Source organism: Solea senegalensis, linkage group LG7, assembly GCF_019176455.1.
Source record: "Solea senegalensis isolate Sse05_10M linkage group LG7, IFAPA_SoseM_1, whole genome shotgun sequence".
NCBI lineage: Eukaryota > Metazoa > Chordata > Actinopteri > Pleuronectiformes > Soleidae > Solea > Solea senegalensis.
Genome location: NC_058027.1, coordinates 11,364,001 through 11,389,353, shown reverse-complemented (window position 1 = coordinate 11,389,353; position 25,353 = coordinate 11,364,001). Strand labels below are relative to the sequence as shown.

Here is a 25,353-nt window from a genome sequence, read left to right as displayed (position 1 = left end):
GGGAGGATATTTTTAACTGCCCCTAATGCTCCTGCACTGAGAATATGTTCTGTGCATTAGCACAATGCAGCACCAGTGACAGGGAGTGATTACGCTGGGGATGATTTTGGTGAGTTTGAATGTGAAATCTGATTATCTTCGCTGCTCTGCGGAGAAAGGAGGAGAGAGAGAGAGAGAGAGACTGCGAGAGAGAGGGAGGATGAGGTTGGCTGTAGGATAGATTCAGGAGGAAGGAGGGGGTAAAGATAACAATGTGCTGAGCCAGTGGCTTTTCCACAGAGCAGCTGGCTGGCATCAGGACAGGACAGGCAGCTCAGAGAGAGGACACCTCGAGGACGTCTCTCCTCCGCTCGCTGTGGGACACTGACGTTGACTTCCAGGAGGTGTTCATGGGATGCACTATCTATGCAGCCAGCCCTAAGGCCCTGCCCGCCGACGAGGCCCCAGGACAGGACAGATACTACCAGCTCCCCCACTATCGCCAGCCTCATGGTAACTGCAGTCAGAGGATAGCAGCCAGCAGAGCCAGGTCAGTGTGCAGCAGCACGCCGTAACATGTGACTATGTGATGTGTGGGTTATACAGACCAGGTGGATCCGGGTGACAGCAGTTGATATGAAGTGAGTTAGGGACAGTGGATTGTTGAAGCTGAAATATTTTTTTTCTTCATTAAATTCAGTAATAGATACAAAAAACAAGACTAAATATTAAAAATGCTGCAATGGGAAATGTACAAAGATCCATTGACACTGTACGGACTATATTTTATGTCTTATTTCAGTGATTTTCATCAGTGTCAGGCCAAAATACTACACAGAGAAACATCATGTCATCATGATACACATGATAACGTGTATCATGATGTCCCAAGCTACTATATTTGATACAGGTTTGTACAGCGTACAAATACTGTTAACTGTTAACCCTGTGAACCTGTGTGATGCACTGTTGTAGCTGCGTTTGAGATTGCTGTGGTTTGAGATTCAGTCACAGAAGATTTTATGCTCCTTATCAACAGTTGAAATATTTTCTCAGCACCGTGCGCCTCTGAAAGTCATCCTGACTGTACAAAAAAACCCTTAAAAAGTACATTTTTGCCTTAACGGCAAACTTCCTTTACATGTGTGAATGGGAAGCAGCTGAAATGTTATTACGTTACCAGAACCCAGGGTAATGTTTGACAATCCAACTTAGAATTGTTTGTGCAGTTATTAAGAAAAGTTCATTCATTTAGTAATGATAAATAAACTATTCATCAATGCAGTTAGTCATTTCTTTAAAAAAGTAATGAAAAGAGTCATAGAATTATTTTTTATCAACTTTTAGACAAATGCTTTAAAGTTAAAAACTGAAAGTCTGCAGAGAAATGTCTCGTTAAATATGAGTTAGCTGGATATTTTTTATGTAAAGAAGAGACAAGAGCTGTTATTTAAGTGTATTTGTACCAAATGTCCGTCTAATAATGAGATATAATAAAGATACTGTATGTTTTAGATGGACTCTCCTCTCACACAGTTTCACAGTATCTATGCCTCCAGCACCTAAACAGACAAAAACTAGGTGAAGCTGTCGTCTTTCTACCATCTACTGTCAAAGTAAAATCGTGTTGTTGATCAATCATTCCACAATAATCTTTCAGAATGATGTGAATCAGGTGATCTGAGGTGGTGAATAACACTTCTGACTACGGTCACACAACTAAAGCCTGCTCCACACGAGAGGATTTTCAACTTTGTAACCGATTGTCGATGTTTTAATCATGAGGAAGCAACGATCGAGTTGAACTCTTGGTGTTTAATCCCACGATTTCAGGGAGGAGATTCCAGGGATTTGGGATCTCACAGAAACTCGCGTGATTTAACGTGATTTCAGACACGCGGTGGACTGTCGGCTTTCGTCAGCTGTTGTGTGTGTGATGTTTTGCAAAAACATGTGGATGAAGTTGTCATGGCTGAGAAGACGGAATCTGCTTGTACACAACATCCGTTTCCCGGTCAACTGGCTCTCTTTGGTTGCTGCGGTTTCTTCTCACGCTCCCAATCACTGTTCAGTCGTAAACATCCAACATGTTTAATACTTATGGTTTGAAATCAGGACTGATTAAAATCGTGTCTGTTAACCCCTCAGACTACAGGGTAATTTGGCCAGATAATCTGTTCAAATCAGCCTAAAATCGGAAGACACGTATGATCGGAGAAAGGGTCAGATTAGGACGAAATCTGGCCAATTATCCTCTAGTCTGGGGCAGGATTTAATCTGTGGCATGACAGAAATCCTATATATTATACACTAATGTGTTTTGACAAGTGTTTAATCTAAAGTATATTTAAAATGCACTTAAGGCAAGGGCCTTGCTTTATGGAGGCCACCATCTGGTGCTGCCATGTTTCTACAGTAGCCTGAATGGACAAACCAGCTAAAACCTGCGTTTGTGTTTTTATGTGGAAGTTTACTATTTAAAAAAGAAAGAAAAATATTGTCTCTGCCCACAAAACCCAGTGCATGAACCAGCAGAGAAGGACGAGGAGAGTGGAGAGAGTTGTGAAAGAGCATTAGTCCTTTCTGAAACCTAACCACCTTACTTCAGTCTCACCTTTAGATGGAACTAATTCTTACACAAATGGACTTTTGAACCTGGATAATTGTTAGGAGTTATCAAAACACTGCTGCTGCCTCCACGTGACCTATGATGCCAAAGTGATGTCACAACAGTTAATCGGCTCTAAAGCCACGTTTTTCTCTATCCATTCTGCGGCTGTAGTGGAGTTGAAGAGTTGGACCCATAATATTTAAGTAAGTGTAGCTTTGCGAATACCAAAGTTTAATTTAATTTATTTTGAATAACATAAATAAATCAACCCCGAAGCTAAATATTTTATGTGACTTTACAAATAAAACTGCACACTTTATAGTATTATTCATCTTTTATTATTATAATTATTATTATTAATAAACGTGCCACTCCATGATCCGTCGTCAGGTTATTGTGAGAGGCTGGGGAAAGTAAATCGCCTGAGTTGAATAATCCCTCGGCAGTGAGTAAACAGCCACACTGGGCTGTAGGTAAGAAGCACACCCCACCTCTCCACACTGACACTCGTCTGCTCACGTCTCAGCAGGTCTGTGCTCCGCCTGCTCGACCCTCCGCTTCACATCTTATCATTTCATCTGAGCTGGAGCTGACATGCTGTTCGTGGTTTTATCCGCCTCTTTTTCTTTCGTGGATAAACAGGGTAAAGTGATGAATGTCGCACACACCTGAGGAGTTTTGTAGACTGGGCCAAAAGGCGAAAAACGGAAAGAAATCGCGGCAGCTTGAGCGCTACAGGTAAGACACGTTAAGTTAGCGCTAGTAAGAGTGGGGCTTCCGGTACGGATTTAAAAAATAAAAGTGCCAGTGACTGCCACTGAGCAGGAGAGCTTAGCCAAGATTCAGTCTCCGTGGTGTGGTACACTGTCTGTGTGAATATATGTTGATCTTACATTGTTGATCAGATAGAATAACATAATTGCACATAATAAGGCTCTAACTGGACATTTTGTCATTTATTTGTACTTGTCAGCAAATCATTCTCTGCTTTTAAGTTGAAGAGCTGCTCTCGTTCTGATTTGATCCTGCCTTATTTTCACTAACTTGACTCAAATCCCGCTTTTAATAACATGACTGCTCAAAGAACCAAATGCACTACATTCCAGGAACATAGGTTATATCTGTATGAATCCATGTGTCCTGACCTTTGTTGAATATTTAAGTGTGGTATGATCTACATCCATCTGTAGTGCAACTTAAATGTAGTGATATACATGCTGTTTTTCCCCAAATGGAAGTGTTATTATATTTGAGGAAGTGACACGTGTTTTTTTTATGTTTTGTGTCTCTTATGACACTAACAATTACAACAAGAAAATGTGTAAATATCCTGTTTATATTTCACAGTAAGACATTGACAACATGCAGAGCCTTGTGTTGGACTAATAACACTTGTCTGTCATCAAAGGCTGTGCTTCTCCTGCACTTCTATGTCTTTGCCTATGAGAGACCAAGTAATGTTAATATTCAGCAATGTGGAAAATTCAGGGATAATTGTCATGGAAAATGAAACACTAGCAGTTCCAAAATGGGGCAACGACAAATATGTAATCAAGGTCCAAACATCAACACATGAGATAAATGTGTATTGTGTCATTGTAAAGTTTTATTTTTGTAAATTGATACATAGAATGGCAAGAATTGTCAAGCATCTTCAGAGATTTAGACAATTCCTCCTCATATTCATCTCTAAATTCTAAACTGCCTTTTTAATATTATACAGTAAATGTGTATGAAAGAAAGACAGAAAGAAAGGAATGTAAACCCTCTTTGTAAACTGCACCAGACTGCAAACAACTTTATTGTCCTCTTTTTAAAAAAGACCAACCTACTTTGACCTTTTTTAGACTCGTTAAATGGCTTCTCATTAAATGTTTCTAGACTCACGCTGACACAGAAAACAAAGAAACACGCACTGTTTACAAAGCCGTGTGCCGACTGTCTTTGTGCGGACTTTCTTTAAGGTTCTTTAAGAGGTAGAGTGTGGTTTAAGTGAGAGTTTTAATACCCTGCAATGTGTGTGTACATGAAGGCCACTCCCTAATGTGGGACAATATCACTGGAAAAAATAGAGTTGACTTTACATCGTGACAACAACAAAAACATGCTTTAGGAAATGAGGGACTGGAGAATGTGACAATCCCACAGATTAGTAACCTTGACAAGATTACACTTAATTAGATTGGAGGAGGTTTTGTGACATCACTAAATGTTTGCTCCAGATAAGAAGGAAGAGGAGGAGAGGAAAAATAGTTAGAGTCTTTGAGTTGATATATGTAAAGGGATTCTGCAGCAAGAAGACCCGGGTCGAGCCCCGGTTGGAACATGGGCCTTTCTGCATGCAGCTTCCTCCCACAGTCCAAAAACATGCACTATGGGGATTAGGTAAAGTGGACACTCTAAATTGACCATAGGTGTGAGAGTGGGTGGTTGTTTGTGTGTGTTTGTGTCCCTGTGATGGACTGGCTGTCTTCATAACCCCAACCTGTTAGCAGTCACTCTGCACTACATCACACATGTTATTGATCACTTGTAGCTCTGTGTGAAAACACTGAAAGTGGAAAATGAAAGATGTTTCAGACCCATTTTCTCAAATGTATATTGATGTCACATCGCGTATATTTTTTAATACTTTGACCTTTCTGCTTTAGTGTTCAAATTGGGTTGGCCTTTCTAGGAATTCACACTTCAATAGCAGCAAAGTTTTTTGGAAATGATAAGAAAAGTCTCCAGGAAATGTACGGAAAAACAATAAAAATGTAAGACAAAGTGTTACCTCAAAATACATTTTAAAGTCTATTATTTTAGCAGATATTTGTGTAATATCGTTTCTAAAGAACCAGGCAGGACTTCACACCCGAGCTGTTGTGAGAGTGTATATCACATTTTTACTCTATTTCAACATAGATACAATTTCACTTTTTAGATTATAACTTGAGATCTCGTATGGAATTGTTCTTACATTTTCGTTCGTTTATAATGACATATTTTAGTAGAACAAATAGTACAATTGTAAAAGTACAACCTTTGGGTGAGAAAAAGAACACTGCTAGGCGTTTAATTTATTTTTAATTATGAAAGTATTTGAACATCTCTATAAATGTAACCTGAGGTTATGGCTTTGTGCACTTGGTGTGTGGTGTGTAATTCCACAATGATTTTCCCCAGGACAGGGGAGTTCCCAGGAGTCAGAGGTTTTGGTATTGAACTCAAACAACTTCCTCCCTCTGATGAACTTATGTGTACAACGATCTCATCAAAATGGCAAATGTTTCAACACTGAACAGATGGCAAACTAAACCAGTCACGATCAAGTAGGATCAACAATATGAGGTTGTTTGTTCGTTAATAGCACAAGGAGCTTGTCTGGTTATTTGTTTTACATCCATCCGTCTTCTACTGCTTTATCCTCCACGTGAGGGTCGCGGGGGGAGCTGGTGTCAATCCCAGCTGACATAGGTGCACCCAGGTCACCAGTCCATCACAGGGTCGCATAGAGACAAACAACCATCCACTCTCACACTCACACCCACAGTCAATGCAGTGTCCAATTTGCTTAATCCCAAAATGTGTGAGCATTTTCTTTTACCGCTGAAAGGTTCTGTGTCAGTCTTCCTCACAAACATGGACATTAAAACTATTATATCAGAACTTAGTGACAAGTTAATAGAACAATATGTATTCTAGCTATTTCAGAGTTTTTTGTGCTTTTCTTTGACCAATCAACTGTGGACTCTCACTACAATACACCAACCCACCAGTTCCTTTCAAAGAGTAGTCACGCACAACTACAAGTGCAGCAGTACCACAGGCCTCCATTGTGCCCCGAGGCCCACATCTGGAATGAGATATTCCTCCTGAATCCGTTAACCTCGGAAATGAAGGTGAAAAGACCTCACAGGCGCTCTCCTTATCTGTTGCAGCAGGCCCTTCATCTCTCATTCAAGCTCTCTGTGATCACAGATCACCAGTCAGACGCAGCCTCTTGCACCAGGAAGTCCCTGTTGTTTGAACAGGTCAGTGGCTGACATCGAGCTTCTGGCCAATTAGAGCTAATACAGTGGAAAGTGCACGCAAGAGCCTGTTTCCATCAGCACTTGTAATTACGCACACAGGTGGTAATGACTTCCCCTCTCCCAGAGGAAAACATGGTACAGGCCAGGTGTGAGGTTGTGTATGCATTTTAAAAAGAGAGGCATTATTATGTTTGTCGGTATCATAAACAGCGAAGGTCCAGTGTGTAACGTTAAGGATGATTTATTTGCAGAACTAGAATATAATACCCATGAGTATGTATGCTTGTATGAGTGCTTTAAAATAAAGACATTGAGCGTCCTATGTTTGTTACAACCCGTAGTCTCAGCGTTAGACAACAATCATTTCTTTATATTTAAATATTTACATTTAAAATCACCATCTCACTCGCTCGTTGTCTTGAGCCAATCCCAGCTGACACAGGGTGAAAGGCGAGGTGCACCCTGGACACGTCGCCGTCGCAGGGCCATTTAAAATCAGTTGATTAGAACTCATTTAAACCACGCTATGCAAGGTTGTTCTGGAGTTCCCATGGAGATACGTCACACAGAATGGTCTAGTCAGGAGAAGTAGATCCTATCTGAGTTTTTTTTTTTTTCCATTGCTTTTATGTTCTCATTGTAGATGGAGATTGCACGGCTTGTTTTCCTTCCCACAAGAAACCATTTGCTGTGATTTTTAACCTTATGCAAAACAGCCTCAACAAGATGTTTCTCCCTCTCATTCTCCGATGAGTCGAGTCGAGTGTTTCCGTTGAATCATGTGCTCATTATCAGTGACTCACATTTCACAGAAAGAAATGTCTCCCGTTTAGAACATCTACCTATGCACAATGCCATATCCTAAGTGGAAAATATGAACACATATATGCATAAATATTGTGATATTCTATGGCATGATACTGTATTCTGTTGAAGGGCAGTGGTTGTGTGTCATATTAAAGCTTCTGACCTCTAGTTAGCAGCAGTTTTTTGGACATTTGATAGTCTCCCCTTTCACTCTCACTACAGGACAATTGTATATTGTACATTCTTGTTTTTACAATGAGGGTTTTCCTTCAATAGACTATATAATATAATAACAAAATGTTTTCACCTTGCTTATAGCATCCTAATATATCGTATTGTTGCCCCTCTATTGGAATATGAATGGTATTGCCAGATTCTTGCCAATACACAGCCCCAAACCTTAGATTGTCCTTCCTGTTGTTGGCTTTCATTCATTCGTGGAGACATTTGCTCTGCAAAGTTTCAGTATGAAATGTAAAACACTCTTAAAAAGCTTTGCGTGAGCTCACAGCAGCACACCAGGTCAGCCATCTGCACAACCTCTGAGGCTGTTTCTTTGTGGACATCTGGATGAGTGCTGCTGACACTGACCCATTTACACAGGCACAAGAACTCAGCTTTATTTTGCAGAGCAGAGATTTCTTGATTTTTTTAAAATGTGGAATAAACCCACAGAATCAGACTTTGAATGTTGCATCACTGCTGTGTTGATTTTGACGGCAGAGTCCACTTGTTTGCCCCATAAACCTTTTGGGAAGAGGTCTATTTGAAGCCAGACCTGAAAACAAACACAAACCAATTTTTTTTTTTTTTTTTTACATGTGTACATGAAAGTCCAGTGGAACAGTTCATGCTGTTATCATAGAGTTGTGTGTTTGTGTATTCAGGGCCAGGAGCATGACTGAGCAGCAGGAGCCGAGTGAAGAAACAGGCCTGCTCTCAACTCAGGACCTGGAACCCTCCAAGGACGATGACACGCACGGACACTTCAGGCAAATCTCGCACACTCACACACTGCTCTCTTCCACAACTCCTTTTTTCCCCTCACACACCATCTGCATCCTGTGCACGGTCATGAGTTACAGCCCCAGGAGATTTATTTTCACAGCATTATTTTCTGCTTTTATTTCAGCTGTATTTGATGTCAGACAATAGTCAAATGTGTGCACACACTTGCACACAAAGAGACCGCAAACAGACATTAATTACAAAGGGTTTTCTTTTTCCGAATGTCCTAGGGAGAAAATGTATGTGGAAATACGTGACATTATACTGGTAGTCGAGTGTTTTAATTCATTTAAAACAACTTTGATGGAACATATTGAAATAGATGACAGTGAACGTCTGCACGCAGTCCATGCGTGTGTATACTGTACATGTGCGTGCATGTTATATAAGGAGGATTTCAGACAGGAGCCGTGTAATCCTGGGAGTCTGTACTGGGATGGGAATTATCTCGGATAGATTATGGGCTGGAAGACCCAGTGAATGGGAGGGACTTCAGTGCTTTAGGCATGTCAATCACTGAGCGTGCATTTGCATTGTGTGTGTGTGTGTGTGTGTGTGTGTGTGACTCACCTCACCCCACTATAAATATTCATAAGCTACTTTGAAGTTGTCGCGGCCGATGAGTCAGCAAATAATTAACCTTTTATACATTTAGGACGTGCATGGATAAGACATACACACTAACCTGGTCAATATCAAAACTAATGCATGATGGTTTCCTTAACCCTTGAACACACCTAGACACATGGTTGTGTTTTATCATGCAGATTGTTGCAAATTCATGGCAGGTTGTGCATTTTGTTTTAATCTATAATAAATAACGTTAACTAAAATACTCACACTAACACACCTACGGACAAAAATGTCCTTGAAACTCATTTGAGTCACTATTTTTGATGCATCATGAGAAAAACGTGGAGACAATTGTGGCAATTTAAGGGTTAAAAACAGTATAATCTAACTCGATAATATTTGATATGTATGATGAGGACTGATGTTGGTTTAAAAGAATTTAATAAATAAATCATTTATAATATTTTTATAGTTTAATTTTTTATGAGAACACTCATAAAATACTAATGCATAAAAAAATGTTTCTGCTATTCTTTCACCAAAAATAATCCAGTTTACATGAAGTATATTGAAAATAATTCATTTATTGTGTTTTTCTAGACCATAAAATGAAGGTGCACCATGTCAAAAACTTAGCAATTTAAGAGTTAAATGTTTTAAAATTGTATTAATATTTCCTATGTATGGAAAGGACTGATGTTGGTTTAAAACATTAATAAAAACAACTTTCATATCTTATTTATATCTTATCTTATATCGTAACTTTTTTGAAGGCACATCTAAGGGTTAATGTGCTGATTGAAAGACCGATCAGGATCAAAGGTAACACCAAGGTTCCTTGCTGATAAACTTTGGAGAGATCACGTAATTGTCAACCATGACAGTTATCTCATCATCACATGATTCTGATTAGCTGTACACATCAGCAGCATCTCTATGTTGTCATCGTCATCGTCAAGGAGGAAGTTGTCCGACATCCAGGCTTTTATTGCAGATAAACATGACTCAAGATCTGTGAATGATCATTAGCACGTATGTCTGTGTATCATCAGTTTAAGAATGGAAGTTCATTCCGTTATTCCAAATGATAACGACCCGAGAGCTGAAATATACAAAGTAAAGGTCCAGGGACAGACCCCTGAGGCACTCCATACTATACTTAATTGTACATTGATTTGTTATTATAAAACCACATTGCATTCTACCAGGCAGATATGATTTAAAACAAGTAATAGGCCAAAATTATTTTCAAGTCATCCAATAAGAATACTGTGAACAACAGGAGTACAGAGGTATTGTAATGAAACAAGGTTAAACTGTATAAAAACATTGTGAACAGAGGGTTCATGTGACCAGACAAGACAGTGAAAAGACATGTAACTACTTTCAGTGAATTTATATGAAATAATCTGAAAGTACATAAGGTTTACTCAGAAAATGTTTTATCTCTTGTTCACATCACCAGCTCGTTTAAAAAAAGCTTTCCTCCTCACAAGTTAGTCACGCAACCTGTAATCACATTCTGAGAACTGTGCTGTTAGATTACAGAATCACTAGAATATCCATGTTTCCTCACCGACTATGTTTGGATTATTACTGAACTATACTTGTCCAGGTGTAATGCACCTTCATGTTCACATGACCACCTCCTCTTTCTCATGATCTCTACACTCTCAGCACACTGCAGCCCAGTTACATTACTGCCACTACTACAGTGCGGAGTCCACACTGCTACACCAGATACCAATGGGAGGTGTTCGCTTTCTAATTTAGGATTCAATTTAGGATTCTTTGAGCTAGTAATTAGTTTCACTATTCAGCCAAGGGCACTGAGATACGTGGACAAGGTGCATACTTATTTATACACACACACACACTATCTGACCGGTTTTCATTTTCAAACCACAACCTCTGAAACAACAGATTAAAAGAAGATTAAATTACATTGTAAATTTTTTTGACGTGCTTAACGTGTTCATGTAGTGAACAAGGTGTGCACGAAACCTCCTGGAAACAAGTCTAATCCAGTTGTTGAGCTGTTGCTTCTGTGTAAAAACCCAACAACACCTGCTGCAGAGGTTTTCCTTTTTTTTACTTCAGTTTGAAGTTTTTATTGCTCCTCCTGGATCCGTGAATTGATTTCGAGCGCTAAATAGTGCCAAGAACAAGATTAAAGTGACATTTTGGTGACGATAGCTTCCAGTGATGCATCTTTGACATGTGTCCATAAATATCCACAGATATCATCATACTATGACCTTGTTTATATATCCTCTCACTGCCTCACTGGGAATTGCCTGTGACATTTTTCTCTATACATTTACCTTGATGCAACAAAAGTATTGATGGAGACCTGGATCTCATGTAAGAGGGTGAGACAGATGGAGAGTGAGGACTGGAGAGCTTGTTAGTCACCCCCCAGAGCCGCTTGTGTTTTTAATAATCACTCTCTTCTCTCCACCTGGGAATGCAGCGCCTCTGTGGATCCTATTTATAGGCAGCAAGCTGCAAGCAGGAGCAGCAGCACACATGCTCTATTGTTCATAACATGGTCACATGGGAGGTGTTTTCTAGGAGGGTGACTTTAATAGGGAGAAGGATGAATTGTACCCTAGCAGAAGCTACATAAAATAATTACATTTTAGAAAGGTGAACCACAGGGTAGTTGTCAGTTCTTTTAATGACCTGTTTTTTTTGTAACTCAGGTTATTGTTTATCGATTATGTGTCAGATTTAATTACTATATATATATGTATGTATGCCAGTATCAGGTATCTGGTCCAGTGCTTCCCTCGTGTACTCGTATTTGTATTCATAAATCCACTCCAACACTGCTGCACCCAATACCACTATCTTCAAGTGAGCTGAGCAGGTGTGCGGCAATAAGCGTCGCGATGTCAGCAAAAGTCAGCAATGGAAGTACTTTAAGATAAGCGACGATGACAGAAGTTGAGCACGCTGTAATCTTTGCTCTGCTAGACTGTCAAGAGGTGGCTCCTTCAACACAAAAGTACCACAGGCACTTCATATTAAGTGTTATTCATTTTAATCGAATTCAGGTCTGTTCCTATACTTTTGCTCACCTCAAAAATTGGTTTTCCATTAGAAATCTCCTTAGTTGTTGAACAGATTTTGATGTAAATATCTGGAAATAAAGAAATTCATAGTCATGGTGAATAAAATCAAAATGTTTGTTTTGCTCTTATGATATTACTGAGGATATTATTAAGTACTCGGCAGGTACTCTAATTGAAGTAATCCTACTCTTGAATACAAAGTGTCACTGAAGCATTTCCATTGTGAGAAAAAGGCTAGAAAGAAGCAACAGTGTCAACAGAGTCAGGGAGGTTTGTTTAGGGACAGAGGTCAGGTCTTCGTCCCTGTAGGACTGTCTCCCATCAGAGCAGAGACACTAACACTGCTGCTGCTGCAATAAGTCAACAAGGCTATTTGAACATGATGGCACCTTGCTGTATACAGAAAAGGACACTGTTCAAGGAGAATACAAATGTGTGGTTTTTTTGGGGGCTGATTCAGTGAAGGATAAAATGTAGGGAGTGGTTTTCTACTGGTGGTTTTCTCTTAACCTATTGTCACTTAGCTCAGTAAGTTGTAAATTCCATGTAGATTTGGAAGCAACCCCAAACAAAGCCTTAGGAAAACACAACTAACACACCTAAACTTCAGTTGTTTTTCTGATTGTGTGTATAGGGGTTACTTTCACATGCGCTGCAACACCACTGGATATGCAGGCAACACCTATGCAGCACACAAAGGGGGAGGTGTGGCTCAAGTATTTGCTTTGGTCTCAGATGCTGGTGCTGGTGCTGGTGCTGGTGTGACATTGAGCAACCATGAAAATGCACAAGTTAGAATAGTGAACACAAATGTTTTAAACAAGGATTATGTTTTGCGGATATACAATAATGATGTACAGTATAGTTGCATATGTCTCTAAAGGGGCAGTACCTCTGTGTAGCTTATTAAATTCATCCATCCATCTAATGTCTGCCACTTTATCCTCCACGTGAGGGTCGTGGGGCTGCTGGTGAAAGCCTGTCCAGCGCCAGTCCATCACAGGGCAAACACATGGAGACAAACAACCATTCACTCTCACATTCACACCTATGGGCAATTTAGAGTGTCCATTTAACCTCTGCATGTTTTTGGCCTGGGGGAGGAAGCCGGAGAACTGGAGAAAACCCACTCACATAGGGAGAACATGCAAACTTTATGCAAAAAGGCCCTTTGTTCCAACCAGGCACTAACCACTACACAGCTGTGTGAGCCTGTATATTAAATTTAAAATGATTATTTACTGTTCTCCTCCTCTCTAAGTCTCTGACGCTGACTTCTGTTTTGGCCGTGTTAAGTTCAATTAGATTAGTTTTAATTTCAGTATTACATTACAAAGGCTTAAAGGGAGTTTCTCAGTGTGTAAGTAAGGCAAACACTACACTCTTCTCTCTGAATGTCCTCCCTGATTTGACGTCTCTCTTTCTTTATCATGAGGAAAAGAACAGAAAGATGCATGTAGTCAAGGACTGATCCTTCACAAACATCTCACCTCTCAGACTTTGCCCTTGTGAGGAAGTTTCAGGAAGATTCTGTCTGCATTAGCAATATATACTAGAGCTGCAACTAACGAGTGTTTTCATAATCCATTAATCTGTTGATTATTTTCACGATTAACTGATTAATCGCTTGGTCCATAAAATATCAGAAAACCTTAAAAAAATGTTGATTGGTGTTCGTCAATCCTGAAAATGATGATATTCTCAAATGTCTTGTTTTGTCCACAAACCGATGATTCACTTTTAATGATTTCTTTGTTATCCAGAGCAAAGAAATGAAGAACATATTCACATTTAAGAAGCTTAAACAATCGTAAATCTTGTTTTAATCATGAAAAAAGCTTCAATCCGTTAATTGATTATCAAAATAGTTGTCGATTAATTTAGTAATCGATTCATTGTTTCAACTGTGCCATTTGCGGCACTGCTTTGAATGTTCCTCCTGAGGCACATATGTGTGTGCATGGTCATTTGTTTATGTTGTTTAGTGACAGCCGTCACCCCCTGCAAAGATGCACACAAAGGTGGTTCACTTGTTGTGTGGCCCAGCTGGGATTTTCATACAATGTACACATATGCAGATACATGCATACTATACACATGCACACAATAGGGCATAGGAATATTTGTCTAACCTGCAGTCAGAGAAAGACACCAATCGGCCTTAAAATGCAATGAAACTATTGTATTATACATTTTTTTCTGTAGTCGTTCAATGACAATAAATGAACATATTTTCTTTTCAGGTTCCATTTGATTGAAGATCTTTCCTATGAAGACGTAAAGAAATGTTATCGAGGCTCGGTAAGTCTTCTCACTTTGGTGCTTATTGTTTTTGTGTCTTTGATGGGAGCAAATCTGAAAGGAAAATCAATAATATTTTTCATAAAAGCAACAGCAATTCTTTTTAAGTTCCTATTCACTACTGTTTTGTTATTTTCTCACAGATGAGCACATAATGCACAATAAACGTCCTATAGTTTCCCTTCCCTTGTGACCTATAGTTGATAGAACACAGTAGAAACCCAATACCACATTGCAAAAACTTCCTTTATTTAATGACGAAGCATTCAGTCATTTCTCACTTTTGCAGCAATGCCTTTGCAGCAGCCCTGTCCAGTGTCCTCAGTCCAAATTCAAAGTGTCAACCTTAATAGAAGGTACATTAACGTACATTAACAACATTACGACTGAGCCGTAATGATATTAAAACCACACCACAATACCATTTCACTAATGAATTCAGTGGACGTTACCTCTGGGCTTTACTGCTGTACTGTAACCATACTGTAAGCTCCATATGTCTGAGGACAGAAGCTGCTCCAGCATGAGCTATTAATAGAAAGACAAAAACAGAGGTGGCAGGCGACGGCAAGCTGAGCGGACGTGAGTGGTAAGACAGATAGACGAGACACTGGCAGGACAGGAGAGAGGAATAGGGAAAGGTAGTTAAGTGGCAGTGACATAAAGATAAGAAGTGGAGGCGAGTTTGAGCAGCAAGCACGGAATGAGTGAGATGTCTTGTTTGTTCAGGGACGGGAGGAAGATTTTCTTTGCAAAGTGAGCGTTTATCGGTGTTACACACTTAACTCGGACTGAGAAACTGACAGATGGAGGCAAGGACAGGCAGAGAGAGAGAAGGGATTTTAACTGAGGTTAGTAAAGAGTACCCGTGTGTACTCAAGAGTCTTGTGTTTTTTCTTAAGCTCTGAGTGATGAAGAGTCGTGTGTGTGTGTGTGTGTGTGTGCATTGGAGGGAGAAGGAGAGGGAGGGTGTCTGCAGAGCGTGGAGTCACAGGAGGTGTATTTGTGATAGAGAAAGGGAGCCTTGTATTTTCTGAGAAGCAGCTCAGTGGCTGTGAAAGAAGGCATTGCTGCTGTAACTCTGTAGTAGTGTGTGTGTGTGTGTGTGTGTGTGTGTGTAGATGTAGCTTTCGAACCAGGTGTGTGTGAGTATGTGTGTGCATAAAGGTCGTAGCAGCAGAGTCAGTCCTCCATCTCTGCCTTGTACTGACTGGCGACAGGGCAACAGTGTGTGTCTTGCAGCAGCTTGCTCCAGGCCTTGGATGTGCGCGAGTGTGTGTGTGTGTACGGGGCCAACGTGTTGAGCCTGGTGCAGAGCTCGCGTCCTTTGAGGGAGAGGGTGGTGTCTGCGGCAAAAGGAGCTGGAGTGGCCGGCGGTGGCAGTGGAGCTGGCACTGTGCAGGCAGGCCGGTCCACCAAGGAGCTGCTCATGACTCTGCCCTGTCCCTCTGCACAGACTGTCAGCAAGTACAACTCGCAGTACCACAAACTGTTCCAGTGTGTGCCCAAGGATGAGATACTCATGAAAGGTACTGTCCTCATCATGACCAAAGCTGTTTCATTTTTCATCATGTTAATATCCTTAAACATGTTTTGCATCATTTATTTCTGCTGCTCCTATTCGCCCTAATCCTCTGATTACTGCTGAAGCGCAGACAACACGGGATTAATATTCTCCTTTTAATGTTTGTTATTATCAGCTGTTAAAGTCATCACCTCAAGAGTGGAGACGATTTACTTATTTTTCTCTTTATCATCAAACATTTAACCTTTTTGGCTCAGGGTAAATCTATTTGACCAGAGAACTGACTGATTATAACGCATTAATAGAATTAATATAATGTACACTGGTTATTCAGATTAATATTCTCCTTTTAATGTATGTTATTATCAGCTGTCATTTGATGGATTTACTTATTTTTCTCTTTATAATCAAACATTTAACCTTTTTGGCTCAGGGTTAATCTATTTGACCAGAGAACTGACTGATTATAACGCATCAATAGAATTAATATAATGTACACTGGTTATTCAGTGGTGTCTTAACAGGTATTAATACTAAGGTCCATATTGTGCAAACCTTCACTTTAAGTGTTCCTTAAACAGAATCTTCCTCATTTTTCAGTTTTATAAAATGACAAACTTGTTCTGCACAATATCAGTCCCGCCGCCTTAAATTGTGACTCTTCAGAAAGTGTATATCTCTGAGCTCGTTCATACTTACCTTTTTATTTATTCATTTGCATTTGTATGTCCTGTTTGCAGTGTCTTGAAAGACTACTTTTTCCTTCTCTGTTCTCAGTGTACTCGTGCGCTCTTCTCAGAGATATTCTTCTCCAAGGCCGACTCTACATTTCCAGAAACTGGCTGTGTTTTTATGCCAACCTCTTCGGCAAAGACATCAAGGTGCAAACAGAGCTACATACACTCTCAATCTGACAAACAGACATAAAGACAGGGCAGGATGATGGACTGACTTTTCCTTGATATGTTCATCTGTTCATTTCCTTAAAAACCAAACCTGTCCTGACATTGTTGTATCTGTACAGCATTCCTTACATTCTGACAGAAATTAGACACGTTTCATGTCCTCTACCCGTTTTTCCCTCTCAGTCTATTTCAGGGTTTGTCCTCCTTGTTGCCGCTGATGTCAAATCATGCAAGTCTGTCCTTTTCTCATCACCCTGGCTTTAAGACTAAGTCTGTTTTTTTCGTTTGAATCTTTTCGATCTTAAGGTACCCATCCCTGTTGCTTCTGTGAGGCTGGTGAAGAAGCACAAAACAGCAGGCCTCGTGCCCAATGGCTTGGCTATCACCACAGACACAGGCCAGAAGGTAAACACCGCCATCACAGCGACTGTGAATTTAAATACTTATGCTGATTAGCAGAGCAAGGGTGTATTTTCCATGCGAGGTGCGATGGAAAAAACAACACCATGCTATGCTATAGATAGAAGCAGTGGAGTCCCAGTCTGGCAACTCATGCAGGGGAGAGAAGGGTTTTTTCCACCTGTACAGAAAACATTTAAAAGGGTCTTTTTTTAACTCTTTATCACATGAGACTGGAGCTGTCATGTTAGAATGATGAAGCATTTGTGTGCAATGCAACTTCTGCATGAGAGAAGAGGTTTGGTTAAGTCATGTGTATGCATTATTTGTAAAATAATAAAAGAAATTCAAATATTTAGCATATACCGTACATAAGTGCAGGATTTATTAAGTTCTTATTGTAACATGCAGACCAGTGCATGGTTAGGTGTAGTAGTCATAAATGTTTTTTATTCAAACTAGACTTTGTTTTTTACTGTCTAGTAGGTTTTTTTTTCCAAATAAGGGTTAATGTTTTATTGTCTGGTTCTTTTATTGTGTGAGACTCTCCGTGTCCTTGGCCTTTGAAAGGCTCTATACTAAATGTGTGTTATCCTATTTACTGTACTACTGTTTGAAGACAAAAGCTCATAAACACAGCGGAATCTTTTTTATTTTAAAAGGCCTGACGTTTACTCTGTTGTCGGGGCTCGATTGCAGCAACTTCAAAGCAAAGAATCACTTTTAATTGTCAAAGGTGACTCATGAGACCAACCAGTGTGTGATTTATACATCATACACTGTAACAAGTGTATTTGACTGTGGACATCCACATGTTTATGTAATATGCATTACATAACTGTCTGACACATGCAGTACAGCATGTGTCTAAAGACAGGGGTTGGTTCTTCTGTTAATCAGGTGATTGTTGGAAGGTTTTTTTTTGTTTGTTTTTTCACCCCGTTGACTCACACAATCATGTGACTGATATGCATCAGTTTATGAAAGTGGGTTAAATGCTCATGAATATAATCAAAGGAACCTGTTAGATAACTGACCTGTCATCACCTGACATTTTTTCCGTGAAGTAATAGACTGGAACGGAAGTGTGATTAAATAAAAATCCTCTTTGTGCCGCAGATTAAAATGCTTAAATCTCTGAAGTGTTATTTGCTTCAAATCCGTTTGGGATTTCTACATCTTGTCCAGAAATGTTGATGTTCTGCTACAGTGCTTCAAATAGATGATTAACATGACTTTCAGGGTTTGCACATTGACAGCATGAGCAAATATGCTGTATATGTACTGTATATAGTGGAAATGATATAAAAAAGTATGTTTTCTACATCACTCTTTCTCTTCTTTGTTCCCTCAGTATGTATTTGTATCCTTGCTCTCAAGAGACAGTGTATATGACGTCCTTCGCAGGATCTGCACACATTTACAGGTCAGAACACTCATTCATGTTCATGTTTATGACTAAATAATAAGGTGTGCATGTCAGATAATGACGTGATCTTCCTTTCCCTCCCCAGGTCAATGGAAAGAGTCTGAGCTTAAAGCAGTTCCTGCAGGAGCCGACCTTATCGTTGGTTAGTGACAAAAATGATTTGAATGATTTTTTATCTATTTTGGGCCTAAAAAAATGTTGTGTGATGTTTTTACACACATTTACACTTTTACATTTACATTTTAGTTGAACCGTGACCTGTAGGACTGACGTAGAACCTAATTCTGCATTTCCTCTTACTCTGGATGTGATAATCCTGGAGGCGTGTTTTTTTTGTTGGTGATGCAGATGTCTAGAATATTTTATGCTTGAGTTAATAATTCATATATCTTATGGATCTTTCTTACTATCTTCTAAAAATATAGTTTTCATACAGACTGCTATAGAGTTAAATAGATTTCTAATCATTGACATATTGACCTTATTAGCCACAGTAATATTGGTACATAATTTAATTTGTTTTAAGCCATTAAAAAGTCTAACTTGTTTCTGAAAGTTGGGCTAAAATCTATTCAATCAACTCTTTACATTAAGAGACATTTACTGCAGATTTATATCTTGTTAGAAAGCGAGAAATCCATAATCATTATAAACAAAAGGCAATTATAAACACTGAAACTGGCACTCCAGCATGTGTGGTTGTAATTAATGGTCTGCAACATTTATTAAAAAAATAGTAAACCAATTATGGCAACAATTTTAAAGCCATCAGTTTGGACTAATAGACCGTTTTACAAGGGGTGACTCATTACAATTTGGTGCAGATCGATTCGTTTGAAAACTGTTGATTTATCACTTGAGATAATCGATATGTCTCCGCTCTGTGGACACTTGACAAATGACAAATGAAATGATTTAGCACAATAGTTCCCAGTCTCGGGAGGGGGGGGTTCACATGAAAGAAAAAGAAAAACGTTTACACAAAATTGTTGTTCAACATAATGTTTCAATCCATCCATCCATCTTCTACTGCTTTATCCTCCACATGAGGGTGAGAGCCTAACCTCTAAAGTTAAACCAGAGAACCCAAAGAAAACCCACACAATCTTTGTTCCACATTATAATATAACGTCATAAATAATAAACAATATGAATGTAAAAAATAAAATAAAAATTTCTTGTCCACACAAAATGAGTCTAGGTGAAGCCACTCAAATGGCATTTTGGGAGCCAAGAAATTCTATTCTTTAAAAAACAGTCCTAGAGTGGGAAGATCTCCTTGCCAGTATTACACTTTTGTATGGACATGAATACACTAATATGGTAAAATGATGATGTCATTGCCCCCTGCTCTCTAACCTGCTAGACGTCATGTAACAACCCCATTAACATTGGCTGATAACAGGGTTGTGTACGCGCTGCAGTCACTGCTGAGCCTCTTAGATCTACTACAGCAAAATCTTATTCTCCTCGACCACGACGGTGGACAGAGAAGGGTCATGGTCAATAAAATACACCACATGCTCCCAGATCCACCGCTGTACAAACTGACTTACCTGCAATGTGAAGTCTTATTCAGAGTTCACTTTGTTTTCTGGCCTTAGAAACAGTAGAAACTGAATAAACTAGCATATAAATATGTTTGTATTTGGCGAGTCGTTGCTTTACAGAGGTCTCCATGTTGCTCCGTCATGTTTCTACAGCAGCCCAGATGGACAAACCAGTTAGAGTATGTGTCATTTCCTGACATGCTGAATTAGATGTCATTCTTTCTTACATTCAAACTGTGTTGATGCAGCTGGATAACCAGGTTCACATTATGCTTTCATATGAGAGGACGCCCTTATTTACAGCTGTGCTTTGGATGGACATACTGTAGATTCACAGTAGCTCAACTCTTTGATTTATCTCACTGTATGTGATGGCCTACAGTCATAGCCCTAGTACGGGTCCATATCTTTACAACATGTCTGTCCTCTCTCCTCTGTGCCACAGGACGAGTTCCCAACGACGGACGAATTCCCTGTCGTTGATGAATTCCCATCAGTGTTAAAGTGGAGAAGGAAACCTTCAGTGGTGTCCGTGTCCTCCTCCCTACCTGACCTGCTGGGAAACTCCAGCAGCAGCCTGAACGTCACAGATTCACCCTTCAAATCAGAGCAGCTGCTGGAAGGTGATAAAACTATCTCTATAATGACCACAGAGCATCGTTGCGCGGTTCCAAAGTCCAAGGCTTTATTCAAGGCTACACGCTCTTTATGTTTCTTGTTATACTGACTGGATAACAGTCGTTGCGTAGTTGGCTGACAGGTGTTGACTTTTATGACATATTTTGTTTTGACTGTTAACACTGTTTTTAACGTGCGTCTTGGTTAACACTGTATTGAAATTGGTGGCATCAAGACAGTCACAGTACAATTGTAGATTAAATGACAAAAAGCCCTACATTTTTCCTTATATAAATAAATAATATAATAAATAAATAAATAAATAATATAATAAAATATAATAAATAAAGTTGAAGCAGGTGTTATTAACACACAGACTGTCAAATGGAGCAAAAAAACATAACCTTCTTGGTGAATCACAGATAATATTCATGTAGTATGTGCCATAAGTGTCAGATTGTGTTAGATTAAACTCATCAGTCATAATCAAATCCTATTTATTATGTGAGAAATGGACATAGCGTTAAAGTTTATAAGTTTTATATATTACACAGACATGTGTAATATGTATATCAATATTTTATTCCATAGTCATTTTGTTTGAGAGAGAGAGAGAGAGAGAAAGACACTGAACGGCAACTACTCTCTTATGCAAAGTCACATTAAGCTTCAAATGGAGATTAAGTCATGACGGGGTCTTTTATTAAAAGCTTTGTGCAAAAGCAGATTAAACAGGTTATTGCAGTGTCTGCTCTAAAAGTTGTCTGAGGACAGTTTGACAGCTGTGTATGCCGACACACTTCACGTCACTTATAAACATGAGCCCACATCAGCAGTGATCTCTGTCACATGTGGGATATTTAATCCTTGCAAGGGTTTTGTGTACATTATCATCACAGCTCACGAGTGGAGTGAAAACCAGGATGTTATGTAATTACTGCTGCTTTATAGGAGTTTTACACCAAACACACGCAGAACCCTTGAAAAGGGAGTGATTGATAAAAGTCAGCTCGCATGCAACAGTGTTGGAGAAAAGTATAATAGTCAGCTTTTCATTTTGTATCATATAGAAAACACACACACACACACACACACACAGCTTGTGATTCTTCTGCCCTTGGTGAATGTGTCTGCCTCGTGACAACAAAGGTTCACTTTTAGAAACACAGCATGGAAACCTTTGCAGGCAGCAGCTGTGCTCTCTGACACTTCACAGCGTTAATTAATGTAATTTAAGAGAACCCTCCAGCATTTATACATGCAAACAAAAACCCGGCATCCTGTGGAAGACACAGAACATCAGACTGTCTTCATTTTTGGAGCTCTAAAGTGCACTTAGTCACTCCATTAACTGGGAGGGTGATGTGTGTTTTTTTTTGTTTGCACCAATGTGTTAAAATGCACAGATAACATGTAGCTGAGAACTATTAATGAGACTCAATCAAGCCAGGTCCTCTTTATGGTTTTGTGTGTTTACAGAGCGAGCTCTGCAGACAGACAGAGGTCTTCTATCAGAGCCAGTAGTGGAGCTGGGACAGATGGAGTACCAGCTGCTGAAGTTCTTCACCCTGCTGTGAGTGTGCGGAGGAATACACCGACACCACCTTCACATCTTCACACACACACACACACACCTTTAATTTTTTCATACAAATGTTGCCTGCTATGTAACTTTATAGAATTGTATTTCGTCACAATGCAACATCTCCTCAATACAGCTCAACACACCTCCTTCACACACATATTTAAATCAAAACTCAACATACATGCATAGACTGGAGTATAGAATGCGTAGCCCTACACATAGATATTGATTATGTATTGATTATGTGTTATAAGATTTAAAACATGTAGATGTTCTCGCATTTTCTTGGAAAAATTAATATTTTCTACTTTTTTTTAATCATATAATCACTTTTTATGAGATAATAGTTATTAAACCAGGATGTTCTAGGACAGTATACACAGAAAGTCAACATTGCCTCCCAGTGTTCATAAAAAGACATTGCAGCTCAGACTTTGAACTAATCTGTGTGTCTCCTCCTCTTTTCATCAGTATAATTGTTCTCATCCTGTCGTCCTGCTACTTGGCCTTCCGTGTGTGCTGTCTGGAACAACAGCTCTCTTTCCTAAATAATCCAAATCTACCCCTGAGAGAGAGGTAAGCCAGCCACATACTGTCACATCTATGTTATTGTATCAAAATATAAGCCCTATAATATAATATATTGTAGCTAACTTGAAACTCAGACCCTATTTTGCCTTTTAAAGGTCCAGTGTGTTACATTACTGAGGGTTTACTGTCAGAATTTAAACATACTACCCACTCACCACTGACACTAATAAAAACTAAAAACTAGCAAATCCGCTCTAAAAACTAATTAACTCATTTTAGAAACAAAAAGTCAAAACGAAATAAAACCTCAAACTAATGAAAAATCCCAAACTATTATAACCTTGGTTGGCGACTAGTTTCACGTCTCATCTGAGAGGCTTCTTCAGTTCTAAGTAACTGGTGGAAAAATCCAGGTATTTATCCTCTGAAGGCTGGAAACCTGTCTCGAGATGATTGTAGCTTTTACAGTCAAGGTGTGAAAGAGGGTAATTTAAGGGTCAGGGAAGAAGACCTGGATGACTGAAAACCTTCACAGACAACTTACTACCCATAAGTATTTTTTTTTGTGGTCTTGTACTTTGGGCAAAGCAACTTTATATGTGGTGTGCAAAGGCCACCATAGTTCTTTAATGCGCCCGTGAAAGGCAGCGTGAGTAGAGGAGTCCTTCGTTTATTACATTTTGCAGTCTCACTATTAGATTCTTATAAATTATTACAAAACAAATCAGATTTGGGGTTGAGTTAGTGAGCTCCTCTCCACATGTTCAGCCTCGGCACATACAGTACTCTATGTGAGTGTTTGTACTGGGATCGGTGTCCACTAACCTGACTGCTTCCTTCTCCTCCAGGTAACTACTAGCGCCTGATGTGACCCATTAGATCGGCTGCTCTTTGCTCTTCTCGTGTTTGGAGAATGATCTGCTGAACAGATGCAGGAAAACCTTAAAGCCCTGAACAGACTGACTCTACAACAGCCACTACACATGAAGTAGCTGCCCGCCGCCAGGCACCCGAGGAACCTTCCTGCTGCAGGAATGAGTCCTTGATCAGTGATCACTTCCAGACTATGCAAAAAGACTTGTGTATTTATTTTCAAATATAAAGTAGATTTGACTTTAGATGATGATTGTCTACCATGGCCTGCCCCAGACATTTCATGACACTGCAATGTAAAGAGATGTTGAGCAGAGGTGATCCTGCTGTCTATAGCACTAATGAAGTGTTGGAGAGCTGAGGTGAGGTGAGGTTGGAAAGGTAAGAAATAATTCAACACATTGATTACTTGAAAGTACTATGAGCAAAGATATTTCACGTGTGTTGTTATTATGATGATTCATCACGTTTATGTGACTAAACCAAATGTTGTTTTCCTGGTGAGCTCTTGCCTTAGCCCGCAATAGGAAACTAGCTGCAAATGATGCACTTTTGAAAAAAAATGTCCACATTATTCAAATTTATGTAACTCGATAGGCATTTTGATCTATTTTTTTCCCTCATTCATAGGTACTTAGTTGTCATTTTTAAGTATTTATAGAAGAGAGTTCAGACTCTTGAGTGATTGAAGTTACCTGTCATTTAAGTGTAATAAACTGGATTATAGTCACCACTGGTTGGTGTTAACTGTAATGTGAATAAGATAGTGAGATGGTATATCATTTTAGTTGCTAGGTGAGTTAATCTGCCCAGGGTGTTAGTCCTTTTTTTTACATTTAAAAAAAAAAGGTCACCAAAGACTCAAAAATTATGCAGTGAGTATCGACTATAAGTGTTTATGCTGTAATATCTTTGTCTGAAGATATAGTTTGAAAAAAAATCTAGGTGGAATAGAGTTTTTAGAGAAGTTTGTGAAATCTTTCTGAATTAAATTGGCAACAGAATGCTTGTGGTTTTGAAACTAATTTTTGGGTCTGATGGTCTAATCCTTTCATATTGGCCCACAGAGAGAAGGCCTGCCTCCCAGCAGCACACCAAATATAAATGAGTGTGTGACTCGGGCTAAATTATAAAACTAGAAGCATTGGCAGATGCACAGGGTGACTCAGTCATGAATATGGAGTGTTGGCTGTACATCGCTGGCACTGGTTTTCTTGCACACATCTCAGTTTGAACTTAAAAACTTGTTGCATCTTTCATGGTCTGAAAATATGTGTGAATTACTTACAAACTAAGGACACAGTGTATGTATGTGGTGGGACTGTGATCATTGTTGACATGGTGACCCTGAGTTTGGACCTCACATCTCAGAGAGCACAAACCTCCACAAAGGCTGCTCATACAAAAAGTGCAGAATCATACAACATCAGAAAATGTCAAAATTTACTTTTTTGCTGCTCACAATCAGACAAAACAACAAAATGTTGAGAGATAGAGAGATAAATGTGTATGAGTGCATGAAGTGTAGTTATATACAGTATATAATATTCATATACAGTTTAATTA

At 39.3% G+C, this 25,353-nt stretch overlaps 1 protein-coding gene across 5 annotated transcripts; it reads left to right on the top strand.

The window, feature by feature from the left end:
• The first annotated feature begins 85 nt into the window (after window positions 1–85).
• gramd2aa (GRAM domain containing 2Aa) lies at window positions 86–24,812 on the top strand. 5 transcript variants are annotated; one of them, XM_044030568.1, is made up of 13 exons: window positions 86–109; window positions 285–529; window positions 8,301–8,405; window positions 14,315–14,372; window positions 15,829–15,901; window positions 16,675–16,778; window positions 17,109–17,207; window positions 18,556–18,627; window positions 18,716–18,772; window positions 20,626–20,803; window positions 22,278–22,371; window positions 22,855–22,959; window positions 23,763–24,812. In XM_044030568.1, exons 1-13 carry the CDS (start codon window positions 101–103, stop codon window positions 23,764–23,766), a joined length of 1,203 nt encoding a protein of 400 aa, XP_043886503.1. In that variant the 5' UTR covers window positions 86–100; the 3' UTR covers window positions 23,767–24,812. The 5 variants fall into 5 exon arrangements, with proteins under 5 accessions (XP_043886503.1, XP_043886500.1, XP_043886504.1 ...); XM_044030565.1 differs by having other exon boundaries at window positions 15,601–15,901; XM_044030569.1 differs by lacking the exon at window positions 23,763–24,812 and having other exon boundaries at window positions 22,855–22,963.
• Window positions 24,813–25,353: the final 541 nt, after the last annotated feature.

Excerpts from the sequence above, each read along its gene's own strand:
- gramd2aa (XM_044030565.1), top strand. Across the intron at positions 16,779-17,108 it reads TCTTCGGCAAAGACATCAAG|GTACCCATCCCTGTTGCTTC; the intron begins GTGCAAACAGAG and ends TTCGATCTTAAG. Across the intron at positions 20,804-22,277 it reads ATCAGAGCAGCTGCTGGAAG|AGCGAGCTCTGCAGACAGAC; the intron begins GTGATAAAACTA and ends GTGTGTTTACAG.